Genomic DNA, 14,655 nt, shown 5'->3' with positions numbered 1-14,655 from the left:
GATTTGGCACATGCAGGGTTACATATAAAATCTTTCAATTTAAGACAGAATGTCTCAAACCTTTTGTGCTCCTCTTGCATCTTTTAAAGTGGCTACTAGTTCTTCTACTCCTTTTAATTTCATCTCCAACTCCACTGCTCTGTTCTCTGCATTTCGACGTTCTTGCTGAGCTTGCTGGATATCTTCCATAGTTTTAAGTTTGTCATTCTGCAGTTGAATCATAGTCTTGGAGAACTTCTCCTGTTGAGCTAGGGGCAAAGCACCACTAAATTGCCTCCGTAATGACTGAATGGTTTGGCGTAAATGTTTGACTCTATTCTTCCCTTCAAGTCTTGCATAATATAATGCTTGCTCTTTGTCATCCAATTTTTGCTCTAAGCGCATGTTAGTGATCTCTGTCTTCTGAAGTTTTGATGTTGCAGCCGCCAACTTAGTTATAGCTGTAGCCTCACTAACCTGAAGAGCCACAATATGCTGTTGTAATTTTGCAATAAGTGTTTTTTCATCTGATTGTACCTAAAATCCAATAAAATAAAAATAAATTAAATGTGTTTAAATGAATACTACTACAAAAAACACTAAAAACTACCTGGGTGTCAGAAATCACACCTGATAGTCCAAAATCTGCATTCTGAGTGATTCCACTTCTTTATCTCTGGATTGTTGCCGATTCTCCAGTGCAGTAACTTGTGTCTTAGCAATATCAGAAAGTTCCTTTAACCTTAAAGCAGAAGTAGAGTTGGCAAAATCAGAAAGAAAGGCCTAAAATTGGATTATTAAAATAACAATATACCAGTATCAACCATTCTTTCTACTCATAAACAAATTGCTCTCATTTCACTGCAACACAGAGAATGGAGAAAGTTGTAAGAGTTCAATCTTGAATGTATTATGTAAATGGTTTGATTCTTTCAATTTGCAATAACTGATTTTCTTTTATATTAAATGAAAACTTAATAAAATGAGAATGCTTTCTAAAGTCACATGAAAACTATCTTTATAATAATCCCCAGCTTTATAAATTTGTAAAACAATTTTGGAATAAAAAGAAGTTAATTTAACAAAAAAAAAACCAACAACCCCTGACAATATTTTCCATTAAAAAATCTTGTAACATGCATATATAGAAAAAAGATGAACTGCTGGGTAAATATCAATACTTCCTCTTTTTTCAGCAAAGGGATACAGTTTTCAAACTTACTTTGATATCTCGATCTTGAGTTTAGTTTCACTTTTCTCTAGCTCCATTATTCGACGTTTATCCACCTCACTTATTCCTTTACTCACACTGTTTGACAGTTCATCTCGCAAAGATTGTTCTACTTTCTGTGCTTCAAGGTTGATTTTTGTAAGCTAAGAAAGATCAAATTGAAACGAATTTCACTGAGATAATATCTAACAATGTCTACACATACAGCTGGATAATCTATATCATGTACATTTTTATGATATTCTTAAACATGAAGAATAAGATTTAAAATGCAGACATCTGGCTAGAGCTTAGGATTTAAACAAATAGCTTTGTTTTCCAGTTGCATCTGTAACTGTGACTTACTAAACTAGCAGGAAACTCACTTCAAAACACAACCACTCTATATCTATTGCATGTGTATGACATTCTTGCCAAGTCTAGGTAAAGTGTTTTCATACAATTACATCACAGATTTCAAAGCATACTCTTTTACAACTGCCTATCTAATTAATGAGTTATGTATGAAATCATCAAATACTCTCTACAAATACTGAAATAAAGATCTAGTAAAGTTTATACTACCTAGGCTAAATCTAATGCTTCTGACAATTGGTGAAAAGACATGTATTTTATGTATTTAATCTGATAGTTGTATACTGTTAGAGTATGGGATGTTACATTGCAGCAAAAGAAATACATGCATGAGTTTGATTTTTTTATGTCAAATGTAGCAAGCATCATCATAAAAATAATGTATAATATATTAAATATAATGTTTGATGTTGGTGTTTGTTTTACAAGAGTTATAAGCCATTGCAATCACAGCTGATGATACAAAGTTGTAATTCTTTTCATCCAATCCATTATCCAAAAGGCAGGAATGAATGGCAGAAACCTGAAGCAGCAATGAGATCCACTTAGATTCCAAAACCAAAACTTACTTACAAGTACAACCCTTTGCCTATTTACTTGAAATACAGCTGGCTGAATCAATGGAAGCTACTCAAATATGTATATTATTGCACCTTTTACGTGAGTATAGATCTTGAGCATGTACATGCTCCCTGTTTTAATCAATAGCCCCTAAAAGCCTCTTATCACCATGATTTTTTTAAACCAACAAGCTAACTCAATGACAGATAATTACAAATACAACAGCAATCTATAATTGTATCAAGCACTTTATGCAAGCTATGTAAATAAACTTTAACCACCTCAGCAAATTTTGTTTCCAGTTCAGTGTTACGTTCTTCTGCTTGTTTTAATGTATTTCGTAGGTGTTCATACATTCTCTGACAATGCCCTGCTCTCTGTCGTTCATTTAGTTCCTTCATTTCAAGCATAGTAATTTTCTTAGAAATAGAAACAATCTCACTGTTGGTTATGGCTTTTGTAGCTTTGTCTGTAGCATTGTCTCCTAATAACAACAACATCATCATCATTTACAATAAAATGAAACTCAGATCCACTAGATACCTTTTAAAAAGAAATAAAATATAATACTAGTGTTACAGAGGAACAATATGTTAAATTTTCCAAAATGTTTATTATTTTAATATAAAAGAAAGCAGGAATATGACCCAGAAATCTAACTATTGTTTAATTATAGCAGATTAATAATTTGTTGATGATCTAATCCCATTTGTGAGTTTGAAATACCTCACTTTTTCACTCAAGGCAGAAAAAAACACAACTTTCCCAACTAGGAGAAAGGATATAACATATGTTAACGTTCTAATACAAGAGAAAAGAAACAGAGATATATCTAAATATTATGTTCTTTGTTCAACTCAATACATGAGGGTAATTAAGAATCTTACTCTTCCCAAACTTAGAATGTGAAATTGGTATTCCATCACTTCCCAAGTAAAAAGAAAAAATATACAAACTTGTCGACTTTTTTTTTATCGTAACTATGTGCTTACCAAGTTTCGCTGTTTGTTCCCAGGCTTGTTCAACTGTATGAAGTTTCTCTTTTGTAATTTCTAATTCCTTATTTAAAGATTCTATCTGATTTTTCAGAGACGTGTTCTCATGCTATGAAGAAACATGTAAAGGTAAATTATTTTTCTATTGTAAATATAATTTGAATGGAATAACAGTACTGATTTTTCTATGTTGGTCTGAATGAAATATACTTTGACTTTAACAGCAATTTCATGGGGCTACTCTATAAAGTTCCCTTTCTAATTTTTGATGATAATGAAGCATCCAATTGAATTTTCTAATAGCTCAAAAAGTAAATGAAGGGATAAAGGGAACAATAGAGTTTGTTCAAAGTAATATAATATAAATAATATCACCTCTAGGTGCTCCACATTGTTTGTTCTTTGAATAAGCAAGTTATCTTTTTGAAGCATATCCCTGTATTTAGCAGTTAAGTCATTATATTGTTTATTAGCCATTTCAAGGTCATTTACAGGTACACTATCATCCAATGCTTTTTGCAATGCTGCTATCTTGAAAGTTGCCATTTCCTAAATTGAAAAAGAAGAAATGGTTTTTTAGAATATAAAAGCTTAAATACTGATTTCAGGAAAATGTTGTCAATAGTCCCAAGGAAATTATTATTCCAAGAGTTACTAGAAATATATCTGTAGGAGTGGTACAGCTTGGGAGTAGAGTTAAAAGAAGAATCAGCCTACAGTTTCTATGTTTCTAGAGTTTCAAGGTGTTGACTATTACCTTTAAAGTGCTCCATGGCACAGGACCTAGCTATCTGCAGGATCGCATCCTACCCCACACATCCCTGCGACCAATTCGCTCTCACAGAGAGGGACTCCTCCAGGTGCCGTCCACTAAGCAATGCCAGCGGGCGGCGCCCAGGAGTAGGGCCTTCTCTGTGATGGGCCCGACCCTCTGGAATGACCTCCCCCCCGACATCAGAACTACTACCGATCTCCGCTCCTTCCGCAAGAAACTCAAGACCCACCTGTTCCAATTAGCTGGCCTGGCCCAACCGTAGTTTTAATCTCCAATCCTCCTGGCCGGTATTTTAAACTTTTGGGGGTAAACTTTTTAAACTGTTTTTAATTTTTACTACTATTGTACAGACTCCATATTTAATTTGTTTTTAAGGGGTTTCTAATATATTCTTATTGTGTATACGGTTTTTTAGCTTCTGTCTGTGCACCGCCCCGAGTCCCTTCGGGGAGAGGGGGCGGTCTATAAATTCAATAAATAAATAAATAAATGTTGCCACAAGCAGACTAAGTCCAAACCTTCATGAAAACCAGCTGGGTGACTTTGGGCCAGATACTCTCTCAGTCCAACTCACCTCACAGGGTTATTATTGTGGGGAACATAGAAGGAGCAAGGCGTGCTGGATATATTTACCACCCTGAACTATTTGTAAAAATAATAAAGATGGGATATAAATAGGGCAGGGCAGGGCAGGGCAGAACAGAACAGAAAAGAACAACATAATTGGAAGAGACCTTGGAGATCTTCTAGTCCAATCCCCTGCTTAGGCAGGAAACTTTACACCCTACACCACTTCAGACAAATGGTTATCCAATATAGAAATTCCAGTGTTGGAGCATTTACAACTTCTGGAGGCAGGTTGTTCCACTGATTAATTGTTCTAACTGTCAGGAAATTTCTCCCCAGTTCTAAATTGCTTCTCTCCTTGATTAGTTTCCACCCATTGCTTCTTGTTCTACCCTCATGTCCTTTGGAGAATAGCTTGACTCTCTCTTCTTTGTGACAACCCTTCAGATATTGAAACACTGCTATCATGTCATAATAATTTATAAATAAATTAAAAAAACTGTAATCTAGCACCAAAACAGTGCTAACCATTAGTTGACTGCATTCCTATTCATAGGCATGAGCAATAAATCAATTTAATTGGAACTTAATGTGTGGCCCTTGTCTTTTGCATCTGATATTAATCTAGTCAATTCTCTCTCCAAACTTTTCAACAGACTGTAATGAAAACACCAGAATGGCATCTGAATTGCAGGCTGGAGCAGCAGCTGAGCCAGCGACTTTGAATGCTTTTCTACACCGCCAGGATGGTTTGGAAACCAAGATATGCAATATATCAGCCAAGATGCACAATGTCAGCTATGATGCTCCAAATTGGTCCAGCTAGTGCAGAATTTGCCTCAGTCTCCCCCTATGCCAATAGCTCCAGCACCAACACCTGCTCCAGCAGCGCTGCCTATTTTACAGAGAACTCACAGCAGCTTGCTAGAAAGGTTTGGAAGTCAGAAAAGATGAGAGCTTTCATAGCACAATATGAGTTATGGACACTCGGGCAGTGGAATTTCCAACTGACTGGTTGCAAGTTTCCTTTGTACAGACTTTCCTCATAGCCTCAGCATCTCAAAGGGCCCTCCCCTTCATTGAACACAATGACCCTATTATTGATAACTATCAGAACTACATGGAAAACTTCAGGGACCAGTTCAGGAATCTGGTAAGAGAGATTACAGCAACATAGAGGATTCATGAACTTGATAACACATAATCAATCAATTTATATATAACTGAACAATACAGCATGATGAACAAACTTGGATAAAGTAACACATACTTTGAACCTTTGCAAAGATCCAATCTTTTCTCGAACTGTCACTTCCATTGATATCATGTCAGTCTTCATTTTCTCATTTTCTTTGCGAAGATGCCTTTCCATTTCAAGTAATGTTGTGTATTGTCTTGTTATTGATCTTTCTTTGACTCTCAGAACAGTTATTTTTCTACTATAATCTGCAAATAGTTGTTTAGTATCATCAGGATCCTTTTCAAGCGCATCCAATAAATCCTGTGGAAAGTTTTCAGTATTATAGACAGTGTAGTCAACATTTGGTAAGCATTTTACTTATGCATAATTAACAGATTCTGGATTATGAAGCTTCATTCATACCATCAATCTACTCCCACCTTTCCTCAGACCCAAGTGTTTTCCAAAAAAAGAAAAACCATGTTCAGAGACTAAGTATATTAACAGCTAGGAAAACAGCTTTTCCTCCCTATTCCTCTTTGTATCTAGTGATAAATATGGGGCAAAGTGAAAACCTTAGCAAATCCAAGACCCCTTGCTAATACTGTAGGGGAAAATATTAAATGATATTCTTAGGATTATGGTTAATGAACATTTTCTGTTTTCATGTAAATTAAAATTTACTACATCCAAATGAAAATAATCTCCTTACAGTATATTCCTTTATTTTTGTATCATCTTCCTCCTTTTGATACTCCAATCTTTTCTTTTCCTGTAGCATTTTCTCATTAGCAACTTTCCAGTGTTCCCTTTCACTAAAAAAGAGAGAAGTTTTCAATAAATGCATGCATACTTAAAGCCGTTCCTTTTTATCAGCCTGTAAAATATATTTTTAACGTTAGGTGGGTGCCTAGGTTTGAAAGTTTAGATTAAAAAGTTATAAACAATTTCTCAAAAAGAACTGATTAACAAAACAGAACTTGTAAGAAAGAACATTACAGTATTAATTGAATGTTTTGGTATTACAAATTGTTTTGTTTTGCCTCTCATGTTTAGTCCAAAGAAGTTTAAACTATGTTATTTTCTAAATAATCAATATTAAAATACCAGAGCACTATACAATGCAGATGGTCTAATTTTAGAGATCCATAACTCAACAGATTGTGTAAATTTAGCAAAAAAAAAAATCTAAATATCATAAATCAAATGAAAAACAGTGTTTTATTTCATTAAGGAATGTTAATACATTGTTTAATTAATTTTTTTTAATGTTCAGGGTTAGATCTTGGATCTGAAAAGAAGAGACAGGAATTCTTATTAGAAACTACTTAATCTAGACCGAATTTGGTATTTTATCTGATGCTGAATATAGAAAGATATCGATTATCCTGCTCATTTGCCTCTTCTCTCATATTCAACCAGAATAATTACTTCAAGTCTTAGGCAGAAAAAGCTAATAATATCATGATTTGAAAATGTTGATTTTTGACACGACTATCAGTTTTAAAATATGTAATTTGGTAATATGAACCCATAAAGGAGTAAAAATTACTAACAAGCTGAGTTGAATTTATTATGGTCATAGGGCAGCTGAAAAAAACTATGACAAAATTCTCATTTCTTCGATTAACAAAGATATTTTGACTTTCTAATCAAAAGAATCAGAAGGAAAAATCACTATACCTTTGATATTCTTTATACAACAAGCCTTGTTGATGGCGGATAACTGCAAATTTTCTCTTATATTCTTCTATTGCCTCTTCTAATTTTTTAAAGAGCAGTTCTTTGTTTTCAAATTCCTAATAATACACGTAAATTAAAAATATGATACCTCTCTACTTCAATTCCAATGTTACTGCTTGGAACACTGTCGTCTTGAAGTTAATGAAGTTAATGAATTAATACTTAACAGCAATGGATTTAATTCTATAAGCATATGTTAACAAAAAATCCTACGCTCATTTTATGTAGGCATGCTATTATGTGTGTGTATATTATATAATAAGCATTCATATTTATATAATAAGCGTACTTATATAATAAGCATTCATACTTCTTAAAAACTAGTTTTTAGGGAAAAAAATATTAATTGAAAAGCTACTGATTAAGTTTAACTCATGAATGAAGAAACTATATGTGCATGTTCTCCCTGAACGTTTGTTCAGTTTCTGTATATGGAAAAAAATCTGACAGATTGGACATATAGAAATACATATACTATTTAGTTTAATCTTATTTACCTGCAAAAGATGTATTAAATATTCATTCTGGGAATTAATGATGTTCACACTAGAAGGAGACATCCCTTCTGGAAGACTTGGTGATTTAAATATTATGTTGCCACTTTCTGATTTTTTCAGCATCTCAATTTCATTTTCTAGATTTGCAATCTGAAAAATAAACATTAGAAAATAACAATGCAGGAAGGAAAAAAATCTCTGAAGTTTTATCTAGCCCATCTCACTAAAAATGACTGGAAAATTCCACGGTTATAAATTAGAAAATCTTCCCTGGATGTCCATAGTACCAAATCACACTATACTGTATGTAAAGCTTCATATATTTTAACAGCTTCAAAACAAGTAGAGCAGAAGAGCACTTGGAACATCACTCTGTCACTCACAACAGATATAATTCACTAATGCAGTCCAGAGACAAACAAGCAATTCCATTAAAAGCAATTTGCAACACAAATAGCTCTGAATGGGACTCCTCTTCACTTTTTTCCAGTAATAGCAGAGATAATTTTGAAAGCCAAGGTAATCTACATACTTTTGTACTTGCTTTAGCTAGCTGGTTAGAAAAGTTTACTGCTTCTTTCCGAGATTCTCTCAATTCTTTGCGCAATTCTTCATTTCGTCCTGTCAGTTGGTCCACTTGGGCCTTAAAATGCAAGCTGGCATCAAAAGCTCCTTCTGCATTCTTTAATTCAATTGCCTGTCAACAATTAATTCATCACAAAAGTAAGTATTTTCAATTAAATTATGGAAAATTTTCAGTTCCTCCCAAATAACAGAACTCGATTAGTAGTTCAAGTACTCCACGAGATAGTGCCCTCCAAAAGTTTGGAACCGTGCTTCCTATTATCTGTAACTATAACAAGTGATCCTACTGGATTTATAGATGAAAATAAGTTCATTTGATGTTCTACAGCTTAATACAGCTTAATTTAAAATCATAAAGAATGATTTATATGATGAAATTAAACATATCACTGAATTGCAATGAATAAAAAACACATCACAAATAAAATCAGACACCAACTTTATTCTATAACTCTCTTGGAAAAAAATTCTAAAGAATGAGGAAAACAAAAGGAATCAATTTGTGTGCAAGCTGCAATACCAGGCATTACCATTTCCAAAAGATTACCAAGAAAATTAAAAGGAAAAAACATTCACTAGAGATTTTTCTTCTTTCTCCAAGATAAGATATGGGGATCTGGCAGGTAATTGATTTTGGTCCCTTATGTAAGCCTTTTTGATTCGTCTTTGTCACTATCTCACCCCAAGCCATTATTTTGTACTTATCTTCACTAACAAAACAGCTACAGTTTCGTAAGATTCCTTCCAGCTACCTCTGCCTTTAGAGCATATGAAACATTTTGTATAGTTCTATGAATACAGAGAAAGAGCACTATGAGATGACTTCCGGTATCCGAAGGCGACGGACGCACGCATCCGCTGTTCGCTGTGCTCCCCTGAAGTCTAGGGGGAGCACAGGGTGCCTTGGAGGGGCGCCCTGCCGTAGGGTAAGCTTGCTGGGACCCCCTGGAACGGTAGCGGCCGCGGGGGGGTATCCAGCTTTGTCCCAGGAGCCGGAAAGCGTGGGGGGTGCGCGGAATGCCACCGCGCGCCTTCGCCGAACGGAGCCTGGAAGGAAATGATCAATTTGAAAGATACAGCTGAAGTGCGGTGAGGTGGGGAGTCTCCCCAAGTCTTTTACTGGTTTACTCAATTGATGAACTGCAGTTTTCTTAGAACTTTGTTTCAACCCTTGGAAGAGTTAAGATTGGAGGGGGGGGGATTTCCACCCCCCTCGGAAAAGCGGCACTTGCATAATCTCTCCCTCTCATAGGAGAGAGAGAGAGTTAAAAACTTACTTTCACTTCCCCTAAATAATGGAAAAATGATTTTTGACCACAATTGCGAGAGAAAGGATAGTTGAACTGACTCTTCTCTAAACTATGTATGGGAACTTTGGACTTGTTGTTTCCTGACCACCTGTAAAGGCTGAGCAAAGATGGCCAACTTCCTCCTTCTTCTTCATCTTTATGAATGAGATTTCTTCCTTGCAAGATTTTATGGCTCTAAACTAGTCTTCACCCCAGAGATCTCCAGGAGCCTCCCTAAATATGTTTTTCCTTTGGATTTGGAATATTTTGATTTATCTAATTGATCAGGTGTTGCACTAGAAGATTTATTCTCCTTTGGACTTGCCTGCCTCGTGATCTCTACCGGCTGTGCTCTTCCACAGACGCCATTTCTTTGTACAAACTTATAACCATCCCTGAGCTTCATAATGGGTCCCAAAAAATTACCGCCTGGCAAGGCCTCTTCGGCCCCGACATCTTCTACGTCTAGTCTGATTACTCATCAGTCACAATTGGGGCCTTTTTTACAACTTAAAGCCCCCGAACAGAGTTCAAAGGACTTATCTATTCACCAGATGCTTCAATCTCTCTTAAAGGGACAGGACGAACTGAAAAAACAATTGACAGACCTAAATGATCAGCTCAGAGAAACGAAACAACAAGCCACACGGAATGAACAGAGAATAGGTGTACTGGAGGAGAGTGCGGTTGGGATGAGGGAGGAGGTTAGGACAATCCAAAGGGGGAGCGTAGAATTTGAAAACCACATGATAAAAATGGAATTTGAAAGGATGTCTTTTTTCCTTAGGTTTCAAAATTTGCCAGAAATTGAGAACGAAGATCTTAAGGAGATTATGACCACAATATTAGCAGAATACATCAATAGAGACAAACAACAACTCTGGTGGGATATTGACCTGATTTATAGGAATAATTCAGCATATGCAAGAACACACAATGTTCCAAGGGAAGTTCATGTTCAATTTCTTAGAAAGACTATAAGAGATGAGGTTCTAGGAGCTCAAAGGGGAGGACCACTAAAAAGATAAAGAAATAACCATTCTTAAACAGATTCCAAAGAAAGTAAGAGATAAGAGGAAGAAATATTCCTCTTTAGCAAAAAAAATTATATAATAAAGGGGTCTGGTTCAGGTGGTTATTACCAGAAGGCATGTTGATTTTGTGGGAGGGCAGAAGAATTAGAATTAACACAGTTGTGGAGGCGGAGGCTTTCACTAAAAAACATAATGCTCTCCTAGATGAAATGGGGGATGGTACACAAGAGATGAAGGAGGGAGGGGCTGAGGCTCTGCCAGTAGACGGGGGGGGGGGGGGAGGATGCAACAACTAGAAGACTCAGGTCACAAAAGTGATTTGAAACATTATTGCAATTGTTGTTATAATGTACCTTTACGGAAGTGATACAAAAAAAAGATTGAAATATTTTGATCACTTAGTGTTAAAGTTAAAACTGCTAATATCTATTCAAATGTTGATGTTTTTCTATTCTTGTCTGTAAATGTTGCGAGACTTGGGGGGACTACTGCTCTCCCCCGCATGATGTAGCTGTCAAAAAATTTTATACCCTTTTTAACCCTTTTTCCCTGAAAAAAATTGTAAAAACCAATAAAACTTGTTTTTTTAAAAAAGGAAGAGCACAATGATATTAATAGTGCCGATTAGGGTTATGGAAACATTCATGAAAGACTGCTGATGCACAACTCACTTCCAAAACCATTAGAATAGGTAATTTACAATGCAAAGTATGATCAATATATAATGTTGCAGAATGGACTGCAACAGTCTCAGCAATTGCCTATTATCTCTTTTATTTAAGTCTCTTCTGATAAGGGTAAAAATGCTTGGCTCCTCCAGATAGATTCTAATCACAAACCATTCATTGTAGACAGAAAAAGATGGTACATGCCTTCTAGGTGACATTAGACGAGAGTTCCATTTTTAGGAATTCTGTCAGGAGGTTGTAAACACAGGGATTATTGTTGCTATAGTTCGTTTCAAATTCTGTAAACCTTTCAGCTATATTTAGTTAGAGGCATAACTGATATATTTTCCTATTTTGTGAGCTATTTTTAAAAAACTCATCAACATGAAATTCATTGAATAATGAGAGATTTGACTAAGCTAAATAATAATTTTTTAAAAAGAGACTCACATTTACTAACCGCTCCAGACTAGGAATCATAAGAGCACTTTCTCCATCTTTCACACCTGGATCCTTTTGCAAATCCTTTATCGCTTGTAAAATTTCTTTCATGCCTTGTTGAAGGTGCTTGTTTTCTTGTACCAACTCTTTCACTACAATTACAATGCATATTATTCACATCTGGACACCATGGAATAGAATAAGTTCACATTCATGTGTATTTTCAATAGACAGGCTTGAAACATCAGCTTGACTCTTTATCGCCACTTAGTTGTACTATTTGATATTGAGATTTGAAATTCATAGGGAAGCTTTACTTAATCCAGAAAACAACAGATAGTTGGCAATTGTGAGGGCAATTTTGTTGCAACAAGTTAAGAGTCTGGAGGCTCACAAATGTTTCCCTGTGGTGATGCAATTGCAATGGAACTCCCTACCTCCTGAAATCTTAGTTATAATAAGGCTTTAGAAAACTGCTAAAAACACAGTTGGCTTATAGATGACAGAATTTAATTCTATTTTGATTGGTTGTTTTCTGATTCTATCTGTGATTTAATTTTAGGGTTGTTTACTACTTATTGTTATGTATTGTGGATATTCCTCATGGCAACAAGTCCCTCATGGCAGAGCTTGCCATCCTCTAGTCTAGTTCATGCAAAGGTTTGCAAGATTTAAAACAGAGACCAACTTTCATTTTGGTTGATCCACTAACTATTGCAGAGTTTACATATAGTTACATTTCTTATGGGAATTATAAACAATAAACCTATAAGGTATTTATTATCAATTTACATCTTCAATTTTCCTAGCTTTCAGTTTTATCAATCAATAATTATTTTGATGTTTAATTATCTATTGACTTTAAGTGATTGAACCTGACCTACAATTAGAAATATTTAGATTTAGATAGAATTAGAAAGCTATATTCATCTAATATCAAGGCAGAAGCTTGACTCCCCTTTTAGTCATAATTCCATTATACTTTCAACATTAAAAGTTGCAAGACATATTTTGAAAACATTGAGAAGGAAATAGAATTCTGACCCTTATTCATTCAATAAACTTACATTTTGGGATAACCCAGCATACTATTATTGAAAAAAGGAAAATGGCTTATAAATTAACACTTCTGGACTGCTAATATTCACTTTTTGCTTGTGAAGTGACTTTATTGATATAATGAATATCAATATTATTCAGAAAATTGAGCATTTTTCTGTATGTATTTTTTCATTTATTATGTTAATACCATTTTCTTTTTCTACTTTAGACTAAAGCAATTTAAAAAAAAAAATTCAGCTTACAATTGGATTTCAATTTCATTATTACAGTCCTGTTTTGTTCCAAATCTTTTTCTCGTTCATTTAATTCTTTGGCAAGGTAGTCATTCTGTTAACAAAAATGACATGAGCATAAAAAACAGAATTTCAGTTTTAAAAATGGAATTAGTTAATAAATCATTAACTAAGAGATCGAAGAATCATAATTAAAACCCACATGTCATACATTTTCAACCATGTATATGATACAGTATATTTGAATATAAGGGTAGTCAAACACTACAGGCCAGGAAGTGATTACAGTCACAAAATATGAAATAATGTAATTCTTACCATGCTACAAACACCAAGTTTTTTATATTATATTTGGAACCTTGAACTACCTCAAATTTCTGGCTCCTGCATCTTTCAAGCTCTAGCTCTGCATTTTTATTCAGTGTGTTCTTGGCGAACAAGTCTCTTAATATCTGCTCATTCTGAAGAATAAGTAATAATTAGTGCATAATTATCTATGTCTTAGCATCAATAAGCTTTAATATTACCTATATCTTGTTAACATGTGTTACCTATCAAGTGATTACTAAAGAATTTCTAGATGATCAACATTTGTCAAGCTCCTTAATTGTAGGGCACATGCAAGGAACAAAGATTAGAGATTTGGCTACAAACTATTAAAAATCCAGATAGAAACTCCTTAGCCCTTCTTTATTAATGAGGTTATGAAGGCAGGACCTATTTGAGTCTCTTTTTCTCAAAACATTTACACGATAATCTAAGATAATGTTTGCTGTATAAGTCTAACACAGATTCTCCCATCTATAGATGGATTGTTGTATATTCCCCTTTCTTTCTTAGCCTCAGCAGATTCTTACACAGCAGCATTAAAATTCTGCTGTGAAAATAGGGAAATGCCCATTTGTCCAGTTAAAACCAGTCAGGCAATGACAATTCATTCAAATAAATATTATGATCTAGCCATTATTATGATGAATAGTAACTGTAGATAGTAATCTAAAAATATATGTGGAAGGTGTCTCACCTCTGACCTAAGGAACATTATTTCACTCCTCAGCTGTCTTATGAGATTTTCAACTCGATCTACCTGATATGCCTTCAATGACTGACCGTATTCTCCTTCCAAGAGCTCTACTGGCCATGATTCTGAAAAATACAGGTCTTTGCTGGTGTCTTGCAAGTCTGTTCTCAAATCCATCAATTTTATTTCAGAATTATCTTCCTCATTTTTTAACAGGATTTCCTGCACTATATAGGATGATATAGGCTTCCTGAGCAGAGAAGATGGCAGCCCTTCCTGAAAATCCAAAGGTTGTTTCTGTACAGGGCACAACGGCATTTGGGCGTGACAAGAAGCTCCTGTTTTCTTCATCTCCCTTTCCTCTCTTCGTATATGCTTTTTATCAGCCCTTTCAGTTCTTTCCAACACAGAAAATGAAACTGGACAATCTGCGCTGTTCG

The 14,655-nt window shown here is 34.9% G+C and overlaps 1 protein-coding gene across 1 annotated transcript in view; it reads right to left on the bottom strand.

Annotated features, from left to right (window-relative positions):
- CEP290 (centrosomal protein 290) overlaps positions 1–14,655 on the bottom strand; it is a 72,009-nt gene that overhangs the window by 29,570 nt on the left and 27,784 nt on the right. The window contains exons 18-32 of the mRNA XM_081958711.1: positions 14,219–14,491; positions 13,563–13,655; positions 13,204–13,288; positions 11,909–12,051; positions 8,415–8,579; positions 7,883–8,032; positions 7,326–7,441; positions 6,355–6,457; positions 5,733–5,963; positions 3,496–3,669; positions 3,118–3,229; positions 2,407–2,609; positions 1,202–1,353; positions 610–721; positions 61–516 (exon numbers count right to left, since the gene is read on the bottom strand). Coding sequence (XP_081814837.1) covers positions 61–516; positions 610–721; positions 1,202–1,353; positions 2,407–2,609; positions 3,118–3,229; positions 3,496–3,669; positions 5,733–5,963; positions 6,355–6,457; positions 7,326–7,441; positions 7,883–8,032; positions 8,415–8,579; positions 11,909–12,051; positions 13,204–13,288; positions 13,563–13,655; positions 14,219–14,491 — 2,568 coding nt within the window. The remainder of the gene's footprint in view (positions 1–60; positions 517–609; positions 722–1,201; positions 1,354–2,406; positions 2,610–3,117; positions 3,230–3,495; positions 3,670–5,732; positions 5,964–6,354; positions 6,458–7,325; positions 7,442–7,882; positions 8,033–8,414; positions 8,580–11,908; positions 12,052–13,203; positions 13,289–13,562; positions 13,656–14,218; positions 14,492–14,655) is intronic.

The sequence above is a fragment of the Natrix helvetica genome (genome assembly GCF_964273705.1).
Source record: "Natrix helvetica genome assembly, chromosome: 6".
In the NCBI taxonomy this organism is placed as follows: domain Eukaryota; kingdom Metazoa; phylum Chordata; class Lepidosauria; order Squamata; family Natricidae; genus Natrix; species Natrix helvetica.
This window is presented reverse-complemented; position numbering and strand designations above follow the sequence as displayed.